The sequence below is a fragment of the Leucopleurus acutus genome (assembly GCF_964270905.1).
Source record: "Leucopleurus acutus genome assembly, chromosome: 2".
Lineage (NCBI taxonomy): Eukaryota > Metazoa > Chordata > Mammalia > Artiodactyla > Delphinidae > Leucopleurus > Leucopleurus acutus.
Window position 1 is genome coordinate 27172866 of NC_139143.1, and position 24164 is coordinate 27197029.

General features: G+C 34.8%; 1 protein-coding gene across 1 annotated transcript in view; it reads right to left on the reverse strand.

The window, feature by feature from the left end:
* Positions 1-24164, reverse strand: part of CATSPERE (catsper channel auxiliary subunit epsilon) — a gene marked incomplete at both ends in the record, with an annotated part of 242671 nt that overhangs the window by 172355 nt on the left and 46152 nt on the right. The window contains one exon of the mRNA XM_082833795.1: positions 14620-14697. Coding sequence (XP_082689921.1) covers positions 14620-14697 — 78 coding nt within the window. The remainder of the gene's footprint in view (positions 1-14619; positions 14698-24164) is intronic.

A 24164-nucleotide genomic window follows, 5' to 3' on the forward strand; every position in this document is an offset into this window, starting at 1 on the left:
CTGTCGATTTCCTCCTTTATGGCTGCTAGCATTTGCCTTATGTATTGAGGTGCTCCTATGTTGGAGCACCTCATTGCTGCAGGAATTGTTATATCTTCTTCGTGGACTGACCCCTTGATCATTATCTAGTGTCCTTCTTTGTCTCTTGTAATAGTCTTTATTTTAAAGTGTACTTTGTCTGATATGAGTGTTGCTTCTGCAGCTTTCTTTTGATTTCCATTTGCATGGAATATCTTTTTCCATTCCCTCACTTTCAGTCTGTATGTGTTTCTAGGTCTGAAGTGGGTCTCTTGTAGACAGCATATATACGGGTCTTGCTTTTGTATCATTTCAGCCATTACATTACATTTAAGGTAGATATCAATATGTGTGTTCCTATTACCATTTTCTTAATTGTTTTGGGTTTGTTATTGTAGATCTTTTACTTCTCTTCTGTTTCCTGCCTAGGGAAGTTCCTTTAGCATTTTTTGTAAAGCTGGTTTGGTGGTGATGAATTCTCTTAGCTTTTGCTTGTCTGTAAAGCTTTTGATTTCTCCATCGAATCTGAATGAGATCCTTGCTGGGTAGAGTAATCTTGGTTGAAGGGTTTCCCTTTCATCACTTTAAATATGTCCTGCTACTCCCTTCTGGTTTTCAGAGCTTCTGCTGAAAGATCAGCTGTTAACCTTAGGGGATTCCCTTGTATGTTATTTGTTGCTTTTCCATTGCTGCTTGTAATACTTTGTATTTAATTTTTGATAGTTTGATTAATATGTGTCTTGGCATGTCTCTCCTTGGATTTATCCTGTATGGGACTCTCTGCGCTTCCTGGACTTGGTTGACTATTTACTTTCCCATGTTAGGGAAGTTTTCAACTATAATCTCTTCTAATATTTGCTCAGACTGTTTCTTGTTTTCTTCTTCTGGGACCCCTATAATTCAAATGTTGTTGTGTTTAATGTTATCCAAGATGTCTGTGAGACTGTCCTCAATTCTTTTCATTCTTTTTTCTTTATTCTGCTCTCTGGTAGTTATTTCTACTATTTTATCTTCCAGATCACTTATCCGTTCTTCTGCCTCAGTTATTCTGCTATTGATTCCTTCTAGAGAATTTTTAATTCCATTTATTGTTGTTGTTCATCATTGTTTGCTCTGTAGTTCTTCTAGGTCTTTGTTAAATGTTTCTTGTATTTTCTCCATTCTATTTCCAATTTTTCAATCATCTTTACTATCTCTACTCTGAATTTTTTTTCAGGTAGACTGCCTATTTCCTCTTCATTTGTTTGGTCTGGTGGGTTTTTACCTTGCTCCTTCATCTGCTGCATATTTATCTGTTTTCTCATTTTGCTTAACTTACTGTGTGTGGGGTCCCCTTTTCGCAGGCTGTAGGTTTGTAGTACCCTTTGTTTTTGGTGTCTGCCCCCAGTGGGTAAGGTTGGTTCCGTGGGCTGTGCAGACTTCCTGGTGGAGGCGACTGGTGCCTGTATTTTGGTGGAGGAGGCTGGATCTTGTCTTTCTGGTGGGCAGTATCATGTCCAGTGGTGCGTATTGGGGCGTCTGTAAATTTATTATGGTTTTAGGCAGCCTCTCTCCTAATGGGTGGGGTTGTGTTCTTGTCTTGCTAGTTGTTTGTCATGGGGTGTCCAGCACTGGAGCCTGCTGGTCTTTGAGTGGAGCTGGGTCTTAGCGTTGAGACGCAGATGTCTGGGAGCACTCTTGCTGATTGATATTACATGGTGCTGGGAGGTCTCTGGTGGTCCAATGTCCTGAACTTGGCTCTTCCACCTCAGAGGCTCAGCCCTGACACCCAGCTGAAACACCAAGACCCTCTCAGCCACATGGCTTTTAGGAAGTCTGAGGTTTTCTGCCAGTGTTCAGTCGGTGTTCTGTAGGAGTTGTTCCACATGTAGATGTATTTCTGATGTATTTGTGGGGAGGAAGGTGAGCTCCACGTCTACTCCTCTGCCATCTTGAATGTCCTCAATACCCTTAGTTTTAATGTCAATGTAATACAAAATGGAGTTTCTAAAACTAATCTGTTGGAATTATTTCTATATGAGCTTGACTTCAAAACAACATACACTTCAAGGTATATTTCAAATATATGTGGAAGCTCTAGGATAAATTACATTAGTATAAAGATAGATCTGACATGCTCCCTGTTTTTCTCATGAGATTTAAGGGGATGTTGAATTGACTGGAATTATTCCTAATAAAGTCTTTTTAGAATAGAGGCAACAGTTTCATTATGGGGAATCCCTAGAATAAAAAAATCAGATAATGAGGGCCAGTCTAGAGTCCTCCAATAATGCTCCTGTTTAATTGCCTAGAAATATGTCAACCACCCACAAAGGAAAATTTGAGATTGCTGTAATGATTACCAGTAAGTGTGTATTTATTGGGACTGTGGGATTGCCTAATAGGAGGATTTAACCTATATTTTGAGAGTAGCAATGGTGGTCAGGGAAGGCTTCCTTGAAGAATACAAGTTTAATGATTTTGATAGAGAAAAATAGATTTGCCTGGTCAATACTTGATAAATAATAGATCAGTTAAATTTTGTTTCTAAAAATCTTATTCACTATTCAGAATTTTAAATACAACTATCCTTCATATACCTGCAAAGGAAAAGACTAAATGGAGCATTCTTAATGTAGCAAAGAATAAGATGGAAATAAAATACAACAAGCAACCTATACAGCAAGATGATAGAAAAAAGGATAGACTAAGATAAAGTTAAGATAATTATGCCAACAAGCTTAAGAACATATGTTTCTCCATTAATAGGGTAATTCATGGTCATTAAAGATGGTTTTATAAATATAGAAAAAAATTACCACAAAGAAATCATCAAAAGTATAAAAAACATATTTAGGATATTTTCTTAGGATTTACCAAATGTAGGTTACTGTTATGTATTCATGTTATATAACCTGAAGTCTATATATCATTTAAAATGACATTTTAAATGATAGCATAATATTCCATGTTAAATGACAGCATAATATTCCATTGAGTGAGTTATCATTACTTACTTAACACTCCCCTATTGGACATTTAGGTAGCTTTACTTTTTCACTTTTGTAAATATTATTGCCATGGACAATATCAGATACAGTCTTTTCTACATTAGCACTATTTCCTTTGATTAGATTCTTGAAAATGTGATTACTGGATCAAAAGTTATGAACACTTTAATAATTCTTCATATGAATTGAGCAAAATGATTTCTAAAAGGAATATGCCTATTTATTTTATTACTATTATCATGAGCAGATTTCACTATCTAGTGCCCAACTTCTAATACTTTTTAGAAAAGTATTCTAGTTGTAACATCAATATATGTTTATACATGCTGTTAAATTTAATAAATATCTTTTAGTTTCTTAATTGATTTTTCAGCAGCATTTGAAACATTAGACTAATTTCCCCTTTTCAGGGAGTGTTTCTCTCTTACTTGACTTACAAGCACTTCAAACCAGTATGTCCAAAACTGAACTACTGCCTCGAGGCTCTGCCTCCCAAACCAGCATTTATAAATATGTGTTGAATAAATAGAGAGGAAAATAATCTCACCACCCAGAGGAGAGTAAAGCTCTCTCACGATTTGCATGGAATCTATTTTCATCCCTTCACTTTTCTCCTATGTGTGTCTTTAAATGTAAAGTGAGTTGCATGTTGACAGCATATTGCTGGATGTTTTTAAAAAAATCCATTCAGTCCTATGCCTTTTGATTGGGGGTTTAATCCATTTGAATTTAAGTACTTATTGATAAATAAGGTCTTCATATTGCCATTTTGTTAATTTTTTGGTCTGACTTGCAGTTGTGTTATTCTTCTCTTTCCCTATTGCTGTTTTCCTTGTTATTTGATGATTTTTGTAGTGCTTTTCTTTGATTTTTTCTCATCTTTTGTAATAATATATCTGATAGAAACTATATACTAGTTTTTTGTAACTTGAGGCTTACATAAAATATCTTACAGTTAAAACTATTTTAAGTTGATAGCAACTTCAATCACATAAATAAATTACACTTTTACTACCTGCCCCCTTTGTGTTCGTGTAGTCAGAGCTTACTTTTTCGTGTGTTATGCATCTATTAACAAATTTTTGTCTTTTAACTTTTATATTAGGGTTAAAAGTGATTCATGCACCACCATTACAGTGTTATATTGTTCTGTATTTGCCTATAAAATTACCCTTACCAGTGATAGATCACATGTGAGGTCATAAAATAATTGTTAAGTCTTAAAAATTTAAGAAGATGAAAATCATTCTGGGGCCTTCCCTGGTGGCACAGTGGTTGAGAATCTGCCTGCCAATGCAGGGGACACGGGTTCGGGCCCTGGTCTGGGAAGATCCTACATGCCGTGGAACAACTAGGCCCGTGAGTCACAACTACTGAGCCTGCGCGTCTGGAGCCTGTGCTCCGCAACAAGATAGGCTGCAATAGTGAGAGGCCCATGCACCACAATGAAGAGTGGCCTCTGCTTGCCATAACAAGATAAAGCCCTCGCACAGAAACGAAGACCCAACACAGCCAAAATAAATAAAGAAAAGTCCAAATTTATTAAAAACAAAAATCATTCCAAGTATCTTTTCCAACCACAATGGAATGAAACCAGAAATCAGTAATAGTTAGAAAATATGAATAATCATATATACATGCAAATTAAACTGCACAATCTTGAACAATAATTGGGTCAAAGAGGAAATCAAAGGAAATTTTTTAAATACCTCAAGACAAATGAAAACATAAACACAACATAACAGAATTTATGGGATGTATCAAAAGCAAGACTAAAAGGGAAGCAATAAATGCCTACATTAAAAAAAAAGATTTCAAATAAACAACCTAACTTTACACCTCAAAGAACTAGAGAAAGAGAAGCAAACTAAGCCTAAAGTGAGCAGAAGGAAAGAAATAATAAAGATCAGAGCAGAAACAAATCAAGTAGGGAATAGAAAAAAAACAACAAAACTAAGAAATGGCTTTTTGAAAAAATAAACAAAATTGACACATTCTTAACTAGGCTAAGAAAAAAGACAAAAGTCTCAAATAAAATTAAAAATAAAAAAGAAGACATTACAACTGATACCACACAAATGCAAAGGCTCATAAGAGAAAAATGTGACCAATTACATACCAAAAAATTGTATAACCTAGAAGAAATGTACAGATTCCTACAAACATACAACCAACTAAGAATGAATCCTGAAAAAATAGAAAATGTGAACAGACTAATAATGAGTAAGAAGACCTAATCAGTAAGCAAAAATCTCCCAATAAAAACAACAACAGGGCTTCCCTGGTGGCACAGTGGTTGAGAGTCCACCTGCTGATGCAGGGGACACGGGTTTGTGCCCCGGTCCAGGAAGATCCCACATGCCATGGAGCGGCTGGGCCTGTGAGCCATGGCCACTGAGCCTGCGTGTCCGGAGCCTGTGCTCCGCAGCGGGAGAGGCCACAACAGTGAGAGGCCCGTATACCATAAAAAAAAAAAAAAAAAGAAAACAACAACAACAAAACCTGGACTAGATAGTTTAACTGGTGAATTCTATCAAACATGTAAAGAATTAATACCAATACTTCTGAAACTCTTCCCAAAACTTGAGGTGAAGGGAACCCTTCCCAACTCATTTTATGAGGCCAGCATTTACCTTGATACCAAAATCAGATAGGAACATTACAGGAAAGAAAACTTAAGGCCAATATCCCTGATGAATATAGATGTAAAAATTCTCAGCAACACACTAGCAAACCAAATTCAACAGCATGCCAAGAGGATCATACACAATGATCAAGTGGGATTTATCCCTGGGTTGCAAGGATGGTTCAACATATACAAGTCAATAAATATGACAAATCACATTAATAGGATGAAAGACAAAAATCATTTGATCATCTCAATACACACAGAGAAAGCATTTGACAGAACACAACATCCTTTCTTGATACAAATGCTCAGTTGATTGGGTATAGAAGAAATCTACCTCAACATAATAAAAGCCATATATGATAAGCCCATAGCTATCATCATACTCAGTGGGGAAAGGTTAAAAACTTTTGCTTTAAGGTCAGGATGAAGACAAGGGTGCTCAACCTCACCACTCCTATTCCACGTAGTACTGGATGTCCTAGCCAGAATAACCAGGCAAGAAAAAAAAAAAGCATCCAAATTGAAAAGGAAATAAAAATGTCTTTGTAGATAACATGATCTTATATTTAGAAAATCCTAAGGAAGCCACCCAAAACTGTTAGAACTTGTCAGCAAATTCAGTAAAGTTGCAGGATACAAAATCAACATGCAGAAATCAGTTGCATTTCTATATACTAACATTGAGCTATTTGAAAAAGAAATAAAGGAAACAATCCCATTCACAATAGCATCAAAAAAATGAAGTACTTGGGGATAAATTTAACCAAGGAGGTGAAATATCTGTAAACAAAAAATTATAAGACTTTGATGAAATAAATTTAAGAAGACACAAATAAATGGAAAAATATCCCATGTTCATGGATCAGAAGAATTAATATTGTTAAAATGTCCCTGCTACTCAGAGCCATCTATAAATTCAATATAATTCCTATCAAAATCTCAATGGCATTTTTTCACAAGAGTAGAAAAAATAATCCTAAAATTTGTATGGAACCACAAAAGACTTCAAATAGCCAAGAAAATCCTGAGAAAGAAGAACAGAGCCAGAAGAAATCACACTTTCTGATTTCAAATTATAGTAATCAAAACAGTATGGTACTGGCATTAAAATAGACACACATAGCAAGGAACAGAATCAAGAGCAAAGAAATAAACACTTGCATATATGGTCAACTAATATTTGACAAGACAGCCAAGAATACTCAATAGGGAAAGGATAGTCTCTTCAATAAATGTTGCTGGAAAAAATTTATAATCATGTACACAAGAATGAAATTGGAACCCTACCTTATACCAACCACAAAAATTAACTTTAAATGGATTAGAAATTTAAACATAATACCTGAAACTGTAAAACTCCTAGAAGAAAATAGGGGAAAAGCTTTTTTGACATTGGTCTTGGCAATGATTTTTTGGATATGAATATGACACCAAAAGCACAAACAACAAAGGTGAAAATAAGTAAGTGGAACTACATCAAATTAAAAAACTTCTGCACAACAAAGAAATAATCAACAGAGTAAAAAGGCAACCTATGGAAAAGGAGAAAATATTTGCAAGTCATACATCTGATAAAGGGTTTATATGCAAAGTATGTAAGGAACATATACAACTCAATAGCAAAAAAAGAAAAAAATCTGATTGAAAAATGGGAAGAGGAATTAATAGGCATTTTCCTAAAGAAGACGTACAAATGGCCAAAAGGTACATGAAAATGTGCTCAACATCACTAATTATAAGGGAAATGCAAGTCAAAACCACAGTAAGATAACATCTCACACCACTTAGGATGGCTATTATCAAAAAAACAAGAAAGAACAAATGTTGACAAGGATATGGAGAAAAGGGAACTCTTGTGCACTGTTGGTGGGAATGTAAGTTGGTATAGAAATTATGGAAAACAGTATGGAAGGTCCTAAAAAATTTAAAATAGAACTATCATATGATCCAACAATCCCAATTCTGGGTGCATATCCAAAGGAAAATAAAACAGGACATCTATCGAAGAGATACCTTCACTCTCATGCTTATTGCAGCATTATTTACAATAGCCAAGATATGGAAAAACCTAACTGTCCGTCAGTGGGTGATTGGATAAAGAAGATGTGATATGTAAAAATGTTAAGTGAAATAAGTCAGACAGAGAAAGACAAATACAGTATGATCTCACTTTCATGTGGAATCTAAAAATGCTGAATTCATAGAAACAGTAGAATGGTGGTTACAAGCGGCTGAGCAGTGGGTAAAATGGGGAGATACTGGTTAAAGGGTATAAACTTCCAATTATAAGATGAATAGGTTCTGGGGATCTAATTTATAGCATAGTGAAAATAGTTAACAATACTCTATGAAAGTACTTGAAAGGTGCTGAAAGAGTAGGTCTTAAATGTTCTTACCACAAAAAAGAAAATATAACTATGTGAGGTGATGGAGGTCTTAAAAACTCTACTATGGTAATCATTTCACAATATATAAGTATATTAAATCAACACATGTATACTTTAAACTTACACAATGCTAAAGATCAATCATATTTCAATAAAGCTGAAAAAAGAAACCAACACTCATTAAAAACAAAACAAAACAAAACCCAACACCAAATTCATTGACTCTAAAATGGATAAAAAATGTGTGGTGTGTTGAAACAATGAATAACATACAGCAATGAAAATGAGCAAACTATAGGTATATATAACATGGATAAATCTTATATAATTATGATCAAAAATAAAAAGCAATATGCAGTGTATATAAAGCATGATTCAATTTATTTAAAGTAGAAAAACAAAAATAAAACCAACTAAACTGCATTGTTTAGGAATCATGTGGTAAACTAAAGAAAAAGCAGAGCAATTATTATCACAAAATATTCAGAATAATGGTTACCTCCAGGGGAAGGGAAGGATTATGTCCATACAAGCACCTCTACTGTGGAGGGAGAAATTATGTTCATGGAGGTGGAAAATATGGGGACCTTCTGTACTATTGTTAATGTTTCATCACTTGATAGTAGTTATATGGTTATTTATTATTATTCACTAAACAGGATACTTAGCTTTTATGGTTTTTTCTTTATGATGTAATTCATAGTTAAAATGGTGAAGGAAAAAAACCTCAAATAAACTAAAACTCTGAGCCTTTTAATAGTTATTTAACCACATGTACAAATAAGTTATCCTGTACCCCATCCCTGAGTCACATGCTACTGCTGGTTCTCTTTTCCCTGGTGTGGGTGTTGGGGAAAGGGTAAGGCTCAGATAGGGATGTGAGACAGAAGTGGGTTGAGGTTCAAAGGTGAAATAAAGTACAGAAATGAGTTAAACATAAGGGATTATTTTGAGTTCAAAGTCAGGGACGGTTAAGGGTTAAGGAAGAGAATGAAGAATGGAATCAGAGGTAGAATTAGGATGTGGGTGTCTATTAGGCACATTATCTATTGGTTGATAAAAGCCCAAACAGACAGTTTATATTTTGCCAGAGCTATTTTGTGGATGATTTATCAAAACTGCAGTATTACAATAATCCTTGCAAACTACTCATGTAACAAAAATCCTGATTTGGTCATGGCAGGCATCTTGGAGGCAATGATACCTGACTTGAGACTTAAAGATGACTAGATTAGGAAAGGGAATGGGCAGTTCCTGTGGAGAGAATGGCATAAGCAGAGACACAGACTCATGGAAGAGCAGAAGTGTAAAGGGAGACAGCAGAGTGCAGCTGCTGGAGACAGGACATGTGGAGAGCTAAGGCCAGAGAAGAGTGGCAGAGATGGGATACTCAGGGCTTTGTGTGCCATATTAATAGTCTAAGACTCAAGTCTATGCTGTTTGTCAGCTCAAACAGCTCAATATCAAAAAAACAACCTAATCAAAAAATGGGCAGAAGATTCAAATAGACATTTCTCCAAAGAAGATATACAGATGGCCAACAGGCACACGAAAAGAGGTCCAACATCTCTAATTATTAGAGAAATGCAAATCAAAACTACAATGAAATATTACCTCATACCAGTCAGAATGGCCATCATTAAAAAGTCTACAAATAATAAATGTTGGAGAGGGTGTGAAGAAAAAGGAACCCTCCAACACTGTTGGTGGGAATGTAAATCAGTGCAGCCACTATGGAGAACAGTACAGGGGTTCCATAAAAAACTAAAAATAGAGTTACAATATGATCCAGCAATCCCACTCCTGGGTATATATCTGGGGAAAATTATAATTCAAAAAGATACATGAGAAAAAAACCACATTCACAGAAAGATAGACAAGATGAAAAGGCAGACGAAGGAACAAGATAAAACCCCGGAAAAACAACTAAATAAAGTGGAGCTAGGCAACCTTCCAGAAAAAGAATTCAGAATAATGATAGTGAAGCTGATCCAGGACCTTGGAAAAAGAATGGAGGCAAAGATTGAGAAGATGTACGAAATATTTAACAAAGAGCTAGAAGAATTAAAGAACAAACAAACAGAGATGAACAATACAATAACTGAACGAAAAATATACTAGAAGGAATCAATAGCAGAATAACTGAGGCAGAAGAATGGATAAGTGACCTGGAAGACAGAATGGTGGAATTCACTGCTGTGGAACAGAATAAAGAAAAAACAATGAAAAGGAATGAAGACAGCCTAAGAGATCTCTGGGACAACATTAAAGGCAACAACATTCGCATTATAGGGGTCCCAGAAGGAGAAGAGACAGAGAAAGGACCTGAGAAAATATTTGAAGAGATTATAGTCGAAAACTTTCCTAACATGTGAGAGGAAATAGCCACCTAAGTCCAGGAAGCGCAGCAAGTCCCATACAGGATAAACTCAAGGAGAAACATGCTGAGACACATAGTAATCAAATTGGCAAAAATTAAAGACAAAGAAAAATTATTGAAAGCATCAAGGGAAAACGACAAATAACATACAAGGGAACTCCCATAAGGTTAACAGCTGATTTCTCAGCAGAAACTCTACAAGCCAGAAAGGAGTGGCATGATATACTTAAAGTGATGAAAGGGAAGAACCTACAACCAAGATTACTCTACCCGGCAAGGATCTCATTCAGATTCAACGGAGAAATCAAAAGCTTTACAGACAAGCAAAAGCTAAGAGGATTCAGCACCACCAAACCAGCTCTACAACAAATGCTAAAGGAACTTCTCTAAGTGGGAAACACAAGAGATGAAAAGGACCTACAAAAACAAACCCCAAACAATTATGAAAATGGTAATAGGAGCATACATATCAATAATTACCTTAAACGTGAATGGATTAAATGCTCCAACCAAAAGACCCAGGCTCACTGAATGGATACAAAAACAAGACCCATATATATGCTGTCTACAAGAGACCCACTTCAGACCTAGGGACACATACAGACTGAAAGTGAGGGGATGGAAAAAGATATTCCACACAAATGGAAATCAAAACAAAGCTGGAGTAGCAATACTCATATCAGATAAAATACACTTTAAAATAAAGAACGGGGCTTTCCTTGTGGCCCAGTGGTTGAGAGTCCACCTGCCGATGCACGGGACATGGGTTTGTGCCCCAGTCTGGGAAGATCCCACATGCCGTGGAGCACCTAGGTCCGTGAGCCATGGCCGCTGAGCCTGCATGTCTGGAGCCTGTGCTCCATAACGGGAGAGGCCACAACAGTGAGAGGCCTGCGTACCGCAAAAAAAAAAAAGGAAAAAAAAGGAACGTTACAAGAGACAAGGAAGGATACTATGTAATGATCAAGGGATCAATCCAAGAAGATATAACAATTATAAATATATATGCACCCAAAATAGGAGCACCTCAATATATAAGGCAACTGCTAACAGCTATAAAAGAGGAAGTCAACAGTAACAATAGTGGGACACTTTAACAACTCACTTACACTAATGGACAGATCATCCAAACAGAAAATTAATAAGGAAACACAAGCTTTAAAGGACACAATAGACCAGATAGATTTCATTGATATTTATAGGACATTGCATCCAAAAACAGCAGATTACACTTTATTCTCAAGAGTGCATGGAACATTCTCCAGGATAGATCACATCTTGGGGCACAAATCAAGCCTCAGTAAATTTAGGAAATGGAAGTCATATCAAGCATCTTTTCTGACCACAGCACTATGAGAATAGAAATCAATTATAGGGAAAAAAACCCGTAAAACCCACAAAGACATGGAGGCTAAACAATACATTACTAAATAACCAAGAGATCACTGAAGAAATCAAAAAGGAAATAAAAAAATACCTAGAGACAAATGACAATGAAAACATGACAATATAAAACCTATGGGATTCAGCAAAAGCAGTTTTAAGAGGGAAGTTTATAGCAGTACAATCCTACGTCAAGAAACAACAAACATCTCAGTTAACAACCTAACCTTACACCTAAAGGAACTAGAGAAAGAAGAACAAACAAAACCCAAAGTTAGTAGAAGGAAAGAAATCATAAAGATCAGAGCAGAAATAAATGAAATAGAAACAAAGGAAACAACTGCAAAGATCAATAAAACTAAAAGCTGGTTCTTTGAGAAGATAAACAAAATTGATAAACCATTAGCCAGACTCATCAAGAAAAAGAGGGACGGGGCGTCCCTGGTGGTGCAGTGGTTGAGAGTCCGCCTGCCGATGCAGGGGACACGGGTTCGTGCCCTGGTCTGGGAGGATCCCACATGCTGCGGAGCGGCTGGGCCCGTGAGCCATGACCACTGAGCCTGCGCGTCCGGAGCCTGTGCTCCGCAATGGGAGAGGCCACAACAGTGAGAGGCCCGCGTACGGCAAAAAAAAAAAAAAAAAAAAAAAGAGGGAGAGGACTCAAATCAATAAAATTAGAAATGAAAAAGGAGTAGTTACAACAGACACTGCAGCAATACAAAGCATCCTAAGAGACCACTACATGCAACACTATGCCAATAAAATGGACAACCTGGAAGAAATGGACAAATTCTTAGAAAACTACAACCTTCCAAGACTGAACCAGGAAGAAATAGAAAATATGAACAGACCAGTCACAAGTAATGAAATTGAAACTGTGATTTAAAATCTTCCAACAAACAAAAGTCCAGGATCAGATGGCTTCACAGGTGAATTCCATTAAACATTTAGAGAAGAGCTAACACCCATCCTTCTCAAACTCTTCCAAAAAATTGCAGAGGAAGGAACACTCCCAAACTCATTCTATAAGGCCACTATCACCCTGACACTAAAAACAGACAAAGATACTACAAAAAGAGAATTTCAGACCAATATCACTGATGAATACAGATGCCAAAATCCTCAACAAAATACTAGTAAACAGAATCCAACAACATATTAAAAGGATCATACACCATGATCATGTGGGATTTATCCCAGTGATGCAAGGATTCTTCAATATACACAAATCAATCAATGTGATACACCATATTGACAAACTGAAGAAGAAAAACCATATGATCATCTCAATAGATGCAGAAAAAGCTTTTGACAAAATTCAACACCCATTTATGATAAAAACTCTCCAGAAAGTGGGCATAGAGGGAACCTACCTCAACATAAAAAAAGTATATATATATATATATATATATATATATATATATATACACACACACACTCAAATATTCATAGCAGCACTATTTACAATAGCAAGACATGGAAACAATGTAAGTGTCCATTGATAGATGAATGGATAAGAAGATTTGGTATTTATACACAATGGAATATTAGTCAGCCATAAAAAAGAATGAAATAATGCCATGTGCAGCAACATGGATGGACCTAGATATTATCATACTAAGTGAAGTAAGTCAGACAGAGAAAGAGAAATATCATATGCTATTGTTATATGTGAAATCTAAAAAAAATGATACACTGAACTTATACACAAAACAGAAATACTCACAGATATATAAAACCAACTTATGATTACCAAATGGAAATATATATATATATATATTTTTTAATCACTTTGCTGTACACCTGAAACTAACATAACATTGTAAATCAACTATATCTCAATAAAAATTTTATAAAAGGAAATTTACTTAATGTCTCTGAATTGTACTCATAAGAATGTTTAAAATGGTAGATTTTATATTATGTATACTTTTCCACAATAAAAATGTATAGATTAAAAGGATGAATAAATGCATGAATTGAGAAAAAAAAGTCTATGTTGTTTGTAATGGAGAAATGTTTCAAGGAAATGACATGATCATGAATAAACATGGAAATTAAAAAGAAAAAAGTAAAGTATTAGGTATGATTATTTAGCATGAACTAAATAATGTTAAATTGTGCATATTTTCACTTAAAAGATTAGAAATTAAGTAAGAGTAATACTTAAAGTATTTAATTACCATTAATATATTTTATTCCCTCTAACGTTTATTGACAAATAAAACAATTAATTGATTCATTGTCATTTTAATTTATCAGTCTATCTCTTGTGAATTTGATTACCATGATGCATGACAGCATGCTACTAAAAAATCATATCTCAACTCATGAAGACATAAAGAATCCCATAAGAAACTAAAATTCATTTTACGTTTCTCTTCTATACATTATGATTGTAACAGAAGACAGAACTTGAATCTTGAAAGAGGTAAATTTGTAACAGATAAAAGAAAGGACTTATTTATTCACTGGGCTGCACTTTTAGGAAAATCATTAGTCTCAAGTGGTAAAGGATTCAATAAAGGACTAGACAGATTTTTGAAGGATGACTTCAACAAAGATGCTCAAGAAACATCTTTAAAGCATTTTAACGGTCAGCCTCTTTGTGAATAATGAAGTCATAGAAAATACGGAAGAATTCTAAAGAAAGATTTATAATTGTAGAAATCGAGCACAAGTTCAAAATCACTATAATGACTAAACTAAATTTAATGGATAATTAAAATGTATCTAGTTCTAGGCTGTTTAATATAAATTATTCACAGCCCTTAAAAGAGAAATGTAGCATATTATTTTATCTAGGATAATAATAATGTTTCCACCTACTAGGGAAGGTTCATTTGCATTCCATAGCAATTCACTAGGGTCTGCGTTTTCTGGATCGTATATCCATATAATGATAACCTACGAAATAAAATGTGGTTGCATTTCTTGACACTTTGGACAAATTTTTAGTTGTGGCAAAACATAACCAAAAAATGTTTTTATTTGTTTTTAAAATTTTGAATATCTCAGTTTAAAATATCAAAAGTAATACGTGTTGTTTTTAACAAGAGAAACTGTCCAAAGAATTAATAACATCCTCTACACTCCTGAGGTAACTAATGTTAAAACTTTGTACGAATGCTTATATGTCTTTTTCTACACCCACAGACACAGCAGCCTCCCCACACACTCATACACTTTTTACAAAAATGAGATTACACTATTCATGTTATTTATAATGTGCTTTTGTCACTTAATACACCATAGCCATTTCAATAGATGTAAATCTAATTCTTTTTATTGTTTTCTTCTTAAATAGACAACTTCTTTATTATAAAAATAAATTACATTAAAAATACAGTGAAAATTGTCTCTCCCACCCTGTACTTCATCACTCAGTTCCCACAAGTCTACTACACCCTGCAAGTAACTACTATTGGTAAGTTTTTTTGTATTTCTATAAAATTTTTGTGCATAACCAGTGTTATTTTTCTCCTTTTTATATAAATACTAGTGTGCTAAATGCACTTTTGAACATTATATTCTTCACTTAAAGTTATATCTTAGAGATCTTTAAATATTCTCATTAATCTTTCATATTATTTTACATATTATTACAAATTATGGAGGAACCATAATTTAACAAGTAACCTGCTAATAAATATTTGTTTATATCCTTTGCCATTACAATCAAAGTTATAATGAGCAACTCTGAACATATATTATTTTCCACTTTTGAGTATTCCTAAAAGTGGAATTGTTGAGTCATAGAGTATATGAATTTGTAATTTTTGTAGATACTGCTAAATTGTTCTCCATAGCAGTTGCAACAACATACCTTCTCACCAGCAATGTATGAGATCTCTTCTTTCTTCACAGCCTTCCCAACATGATGTGTTGTCATACATTTTGATATTGTCAGTCGATGGATGAAAAATGGTACGTTGATGCAGTTTTAATCTGCATTTCTTTTATCATGAGAAAGTTTGAGCATCTTTCCATATATTCAAGTTCTATTTCTATTTCCCGTCTGGTGAACTATTTGTTCATTTCCTTTGCTCATTTTCTATCTGGCTTTTAGTCTTTTATTTATTAATTTGTAGAAGTTTTTAACATAAAGAATGTTCTAGATGTTCTATATCTTGATCTGTGTGGTGGTTACATAGACATATATATGTACATATGAAAACTTTATTACTTTTATAATTATGTGGCATTCCTCTTTATCTTATTAAATCTGTTTGCCTTAGATTTTATATTGTCCCTATATATGGCTGCCCTTCCTGCCTCCCTCCATCCCTCCCTCCCTCCCTCCCTCCCTTCCTCCTTTTTATATTCCCTTTACCTATATTAATCTTCTCTCAACCTATGTAATTTGAGTTAACAACTAGTATTTACTTTTTGCTATTTTTCTCCATGCTATGCATTTGCAGAGATAAACACAAATACATGCGTACATATATTTTTAAAAAGAGGTATCTTAAGACGTTCTTTTTTTTAAACAAAATTGGATCACATTATACACACTTCCCACATTCTCCCTTTTTTTCACTCAAGTATACATCATTGAAATTCCCCAGTCAACTCTTATAATGCCTGAACAATATTCTATGATGTGCTTATACTATAATTTACAGATCAATGTCTCTAATAATGGAGATTTACTGTGGCTCCAGTTTTGTTTTGTTTTGTTTTGCTTTACCACTATTACAATGCTGCAAAATATAGGTCCTTTTCCATACAGCTGTATATACTAGAGGTTTTATTTCTGTGGAGTAGATTCCCAGGAGTGGGATTATAGATCCAAATGGTATATATATTTTTAATTTTAATAGATGTTTCCATATTCCTATCCAAAAATGTGAATAAGGCTCTAACTCCTCACACTTTCCACCAGCAATGTTTGAGTGTACCCTTTTGCCCAGATCCCCTCTAGCAATAGTTATTTTCCCTTGTTCAAGTTTTACTACTGTGATGAGTGTGACATTTCATTGTTAATTTGAATTTTCTTGAGATGAAGTGAAGTTCAGCATCTTTTCATGTTTGTTAGATTTGCTTTTGTGTACATAGCTTTTTTACATTCTTCTATTGGAACTTACCATATTCTTATCATTTGTAAGAGCTCTTTGTTTTGTTTGGACTTTAGGTATACAGACACATTATTAGAATAATCACAAACCTCAGTCCATGACACACTATCGTTATTGGCATGACCCTCTTTTATGCAATTATTTAAATTGTAAATTAGTAAAATGAAAACCAGGAACCCACCATCCAACTCGAGACCTAGAACCTTACAAATATCTTTCATTTACTTATATATTCCTCCCTTTTCAGGTTCCCTGTTTCTGCCCAGAGGTACTCACCTTCCTGAATTCTGTGTTGGTTTTTCATTAATATAATGACAGTTTTTTGAACTTGATCAGCCCACACATAACCCCCTAGGGGCTGCTTTCATTTTTCTTTCAAGATTATGTAACTAGGATTTATTCATGTTACTGCTCATAACTGAGCTCATTCATTTTCATTACTATTTAAAATTCCACTATGTGAAAATACCACAATTTTTCCATTTTTATGTTAATGGGCATTTGGATTCCTTCTGTTTGGGATGGATGAATTTTATGAGCAATTCTACTATGAGCATTTTTGTTTCTGTTTTATTGGAGTATAGTTGCTTTACACTTCTGTGTCAGTTTCTGCTGTACAGCAAAGTGAATCAGATATATATATATATATATATATATATATATATATATATATATATATATATATATCCCCTCTTTTTTGGACTTCCTTCCCACTTAGGTCACCACAGAGCACCAAGTAGAGTTCCCTGCACTATACAGTAGGTTCTCATTAGTTATCTATTTTATACATAGTAGTGTATATATGTCAATCCCAAACTCCCAATTCATCCCACCACCCAGCATTTTTGAAAATGTCTATTCAGGCATGAGTGCAAGATTTTCTCTTGAGTATATACTTAGGAGTAGAATTGCTAAGTATATACTTAGAGTATATACTTATACTCTTGAGTATAAGTTGCCGAGTATGTGTAAGATAATGTAGAATCATTTCTCAAAGTTTACATCCCTCCATCTCTTTTCAACACTAGGGATATTAGCTGTGTACTGTCATCTATGTTGTAAAATGTTTTCATAACTATTTGTTGTATAAGTTGACTTTGTTTATGGCACTTCTGTGATAAAGTTTTCAATTTTCACATTTTCATTTATGACTACTTTTTATTCATAGATTCTGGTTTCCAGTCTTGAATAAGATTTCCCTTGATTCCATATAGTACAGCTTCAAGATTCTCCTGCCAACCATCCAGGGTTTTCTGTTTTACATTTGTCTTCTATGCCAAGGGATTTTTTTTTTTGTATGTGGTGTAAGCAAGGATTCTACTTTAGTTTTCTTCCAAGAAGACAGCTTATTTTACTACATTATTCCATATAAATTTTAAGATATTTTTTCAATCAAAAATTGGACTCTGGTGTCCAGTTAGAAACTTTAAAAAACAGATCTTTTTTAAGCCATTCGACAAAATTTCAGTGTGGTTCTTGATACAGGTTCTGTGTCTTCTTATATTTATTCTTAAGTATTTTATAGTCTGTATTGCTATCATGAATTTATAATATTGTACACTTCTTTTCCTTAATTTACTACTTACATTATTATGTTCAATACAATATTAAATAATAATGGTGATTATGAGCACATTTGTCCAGTTCCTGATTTTAATTGAATTCGAAATATCTCATAATTTATAACAATTATTGTTAGTTATTTGGGAAGTAAATTTTTTTTTTAGAATTAAGTAGTTTCCTTCTAAACTTGTTTTGCTTAGTGTTTTTATTAGAAATGGTTGTTGAATATTTAAATTTTTTTACATCTTTATTGGACTATAATTGCTTTACAATGTTGTGTTAGTTTGCACTGTATAACAGAGTAAATCAGCTATATGTATACATATATCCCCATATCCCCTCCTCTTAAGCCTCCCTCCCACCCTCCCTATCCCACCCCTCTAGGTGGTCACAAAGCATGGAGCTGATTTCCCTGTGCTATGCAGCTGCTTCCCATTAGCTATCTATTTTACATTTGGTAGTGTATATATGTCCATGCTACTCACTTCGTCCCAGCTTCCCCAACACCCCCTCCACTTGTCATCAAGTCCATTCTCTACGTCTACATCTTTATTCCTATCCTGCCCCTAGGTTCATCAGAACCATTATTTTTTTCTTTTACATTCCCTATATATGTGTTAGCATATGGTATTTGTTTTACTCTTTCTGACTTACTTCACTCTGGATGACAGGCTCTAGGTCCATCCACCTCACTACAAATAACTCAATTTCATTTCTTTTTATGGCTGAGTAATATTCCATTGCATATATGTGCCACATCTTCTTTATCCATTCATCTGTCGATGGACATTTAGGTTGCTTCCATGTCCTGGCTATTGTAAATAGTGCGGCAGTGAACATTATGGTACACGTCTCTTTTTGAATGATGGTTTTCTCAGGGTATATGCCCAATAGTGGGATTGCTGGGTCGTATGGTAGTTCTATTTTTAGTAGGTTCCTATTTTAAGGAACCTCCATACTGTTCTCTATAGCAGCTGTATCAATTTACATTCCCACCAACAGTGCAAGAGTGTTCCCTTTTCTCCACACCCTCTCCAGCAGTTTTTGTTTGTAGATTTTTTGATGATAGCCACTCTGAACCATGTGACGTGATACCTTATTGTGTTTTTTTTGGGAGGGGGTACACGGGCCTCTCACTGTTGTGGCCTCTCCCGTTGCAAAGCACAGGCTCCGGACGCGCAGGGTCAGCGGCCATGGCTCACAGGCCCAGCCGCTCCACGGCACTTGGGATCCTCCCAGACCGGGGCACGAACCCATGTCCCCGGCATCGGCAGGTGGACTCTCAACAACTGCGCCATGAGGGAAGCCCCTCATTGTGGTTTTGACTTGCATTTCTCTAATGATTAGTGATGTTGAGCATCCTTTCATGTGTTTGTTGACAATCTGTATATCTACTTTGGAGAAATGTCTATTTAGGTCTTCCACCCATTTTTGGATTGGGTTTTTTATTTGATATTGAGCTGCTTGTATATTTGGAGATTCTTTTGTCACTTGTTTCATTTGCAAATATTTTCTCCCATTCTGAGGGTTGTCTTTCTGTATTGTTTATGGCTTCCTTTGCTGTGCAAAAGTTTTAAGTTTCATTAGGTCCCATTTGTTTATTTTTGCTTTTATTTCCATTACTCTAGGAGGTGGGTCAAAAGGATCTTGCTGTGATTTATTTCATAGAGTGCTGCCTATGTTTTCCTCTACAAGTTTTATAGTGTCTGGCCTTACTTTTATGTCTTTAATCCATTTTGAGTTTATTTTTGTGTATCGTGTTAGGAAGTGTTCTAATTTCATTCTTTTACATGTAGCTGACCAGTTTTCGCATCTCCACTTATTGAAGAGGTTTTCTTTTCTCCACTGTATATTCTTGCCTCATTTAACAAAGATAAAGTGACCATATGTGCATGAGTTTATCTCTGGGTTTCTATCCTGTTCCATTGATCTATATTTCTGTTTTTGTGCCAGTACTATACTGTCTTGATTACTGTAGCTTTGTAGTATAGTCTGAAGTCAGGGAGCCTGATTCTTCCAGCTCCATTTTCTTTCTCAAAATTGCTTTGGCTGTTTGGGGTCTTTTGTGTTTCCATACAAATTGTGAAATTTTTTGTTCTTGTTCTGTGAAAAATGTCATTGGTAGTTTGATAGGGATTGCATTGAATCTGTAGATTGCTTTGGGTAGTACAGTCATTTTCACAATGTTTATTCTTCCAATTCAAGAACATGGAATATCTCTCCATCTATTTGTATCATCTTTGATTTCTTTCATCAGTGTCTTATAGTTTTCTGCATACAGGTCTTTTGTCTCCTTTGGTAGGTTTATTCCTAGGTATTTTATTCTTTTTGTTGCAGTGGTAACTGGGATTGTTTCCTAATTTCTCTTTCAGATTTTTCGTTGTTAGTGTATAGGAATGCAAGAGATTTTTGTACATTAATTTTGTATCCTGCTACTTTACCAGATTCATTGATTAGCTCTAGTAGTTTTCTGGTTGCATTTTTAGGATTTTCTATGTATACTATCATGTCATCTGCAAACAGTGACAATTTTACTTATTCTTTTATGATTTGGATTCCTTTTATTTCTTGTTCTTCTCTGATTGCCGTGACTAGAATTTCCAAAACTATGTTGAATAATAGTGGTGAGACTGGGCAACCTTGTCTGTTTCCTGATCTTAGAGGAAATGCTTTCAGTTTTTTACCATTGAGTATGATGCTTGCTGTGGGTTTGTCATATATGGCCTTTATTATGTTGAGGCAGGTTCCCTCAATGCCCACTTTCGGGAGAGTTTTTATCATAAATACATGTTGAATTCTGTTGAAAGCTTTTTCTATATCTATTGAGATTATCATTTGGTTTTTATCCTTCAATTTGTTAATATGGTGTATCACATTGATTGACTTGCGTATTTAGAAGAATCATTGCATTCCTGGGATAAACCCCACTTGATCATGGTGTATGATCCTTTTAATGTGCTGCTGGATTCTGTTTTCTGGTATTTTGTTGAGGATTTATTCATCTATGTTCATCAGTGATATTAGCCTGTAGTTTTCTTTCTTTGTGACATCTTTGTCTGGTGTTGGTATCAGGGTGATGGTGGCCTCGTAGAACGAGTTTGGGAGTATTCTTCCCTCCACTATATTTTGGAAGAGCTTGAGAAGGAAAGGTGTTAGCTCTTCTCTAAATGTTTGCTAGAATTCACCTGTGAAGCCATCTGGTCCTGGGCTCTTCTTTGTTGGAAGATTTTTAAGCACAGTTTCAGTGCTAGTGATTGGTCTGTTCATATTTTCTATTTCTTCCTGGTTCAGTCTTGGAAGGTTGTAGTTTTCTAAGAATTTGTCCATTTCTTCCAGGTTGTCCATTTTATTGGCATAGAGTTGCTTGTAGTAGTGTCTCATGATCCTTTGTATTTCTGTAGTGTCAGTTGTTAATTCTACTTTTTCATTTCTAATTCTGTTGATTTGAATCTTCTCCCTTTTTTTCTTCATGAGCCTAGCTAATGGTTTATCAATTTTGGTTATCTTCTCAAAGAACGAACTTTTAGTTTTATTGATCTTTGCTATTACTTCTTCATCTCTTTTTCATTTATTTCTGATCTGATCTTTATGATTTCTTTCCTTCTGCTAACTTTGGGTGTTTTTTTTGTTGTTCTCCTTTCTCTAATTGCTTTACGTTAAGGTTAGGTTGTTTATTTGAGATTTTTCTTGTTTCTTGAGATAAGATTGCATTGCAATAAACTTCCCTCTTAGAATTGCTTTTGCTGCATCCCATAGATTTTGGGTCATCATGTTTTCAGTGTCATTTGTTTTTAAGTATTTTTGGATTTCCTCTTTGATTTCTTCAGTGATCTCGTGGTTATTTAGTAGCATATTGTTTAGCCTCTATGTATTTGTATATTTTACAGTTTTTTTTTCTGTAATTGATATCTAGTCTCATAGCCTTGTGGTCAGAAAAGATACTTGATACAATTTCAATTTTCTGTAATTTACCTAGGCGTGATTTGTGACTCAAGATATGATCTATCCTGGAGAATGTTCCATGTGCACTTGAGAAGTGTATTCTGTTGTTTTTGGATGGAATGTCCTATAAATATTAATTAAGCCCATCTGGTCTAATGTGCCATTTAAAGCTTGTGTTTCCTTATTTATTTTCTGTTTGGACGATCTGTCCATTGGTGTAAGTGGTGTGTTAAAGACTCCTACTATTATTGTGGTACTGTCAATTTCCCCTTATATGGCTGTTAGCATTTGCCTTATGTATTGAGGTGCTCCTATGTTGGGTGCATAAATATTTACAATTGGTGTATCTTCCTCTTGGATTGATCCTTTGATCATTATGTAGTTTCCTTCATTGTCTATTGTAATAGTCTTTATTTTAAAGTCTATTTTGTCTGATATGAGTTTTGCTACTCCAGCTTTCTTTTGATTTCCATTTGCATGCAACATCTTTTTCCATCCCCTCACTTTCAGTCTGTATGTGTCCCTAGGTCTGAAATGGGTCTCTTGTAGACAGCATATATATGGGTCTTGTTTTTGTATCCATTCAGCCAGTCTATGTCTTTTGGTTGGAGCATGTAATCCATTTACATTTAAGGTAGTTATCGATATGTATGTTCCTATTACTATTTTTTAAATTGTTTTGGGTTTGTTTTTGTAGGTCTGTTTCTTCTCGTGTTTCCTGCTTAGAGAAGTTTCTTTAGCATTTGTTGTAAAGCTGGTTTGGTGGTGAATTGTCTTAACTTTTGCTTGTCTGTAAAGCTTTTGATTTCTCCATTGAATCTGAATGAGATCCTTGATGGCTAGAGTAATCTTGGTTTCAGGTTTTTCCCTTTCATCATTTTAAATATGTCCTGTCACTCTCTCTCGGCTTGCAGAGTTTCTGCTGAAAGATCAGCTGTTAACCTTATGGGGATTCCCTTGTATGTTATTTGTTGGCTTTTCATTGCTGCTTTTTAATATTTTTCTTTGTATTTAATTTTTGATCGTTTGATTAATAGGTGTCTTGGTTTGTTTCTCCTTGGATTTATCCTGTATGGGACTCTGTTCACTTCCTGGACTTGATTGACTATTTCCTTTCCCATGGTAGGAAAGTTTTCAACTATAATCTCTTCAAATATTGTCTCAGTCCCTTTCTTTTTCTCTTCTTCTTCTGGGACCCCTATAATTTGAATGTTGGTGCGTTTAGTGTTGTCCTGGAGGTCTCTAAGATTCTCTTCAATTCTTTTCATTGTTTTTTCTTTATTCTGCTCCTCGGTAGTCATTTCCACCATTTTGTCTTCCAGCTCACTTATCCATTCTTCTCCCTCAGTTATTCTGGTATGGATTCCTTGAATAGTATTTTTAATTTCATTATTGTGTTGTTCATCATTGTTTGCTCTGTAGTTCTTCTAGGTCCTTGTTAAACATTTCTTGTATTTTCTCCATTCTATTTCTGAGATTTTGGATCATCTTTTCTATCATTATTCTGAATTATTTTTCAGGTAGACTGCCTATTTCCTCTTCATTCGTTTGGTCTGGTGGGTTTTTACCTTGCTCCTTCATCTGCTACATATTTCTCTGTCTTCTCATTTTGTTTAACTTACTGTGTTTGGGGTCTCCTTTGCACAGGCTGCATGTTCATAGTTCATTGATGCTTTTCCATCTTTTCATTTTTATGTTCTGCATTCTGCATGATTCCCATTCCAAATCACTAATTCTGCAATTTTCTCAACTGTATGTAGTCTTTTATTTAACCTGAATTTTTGTTTTTAG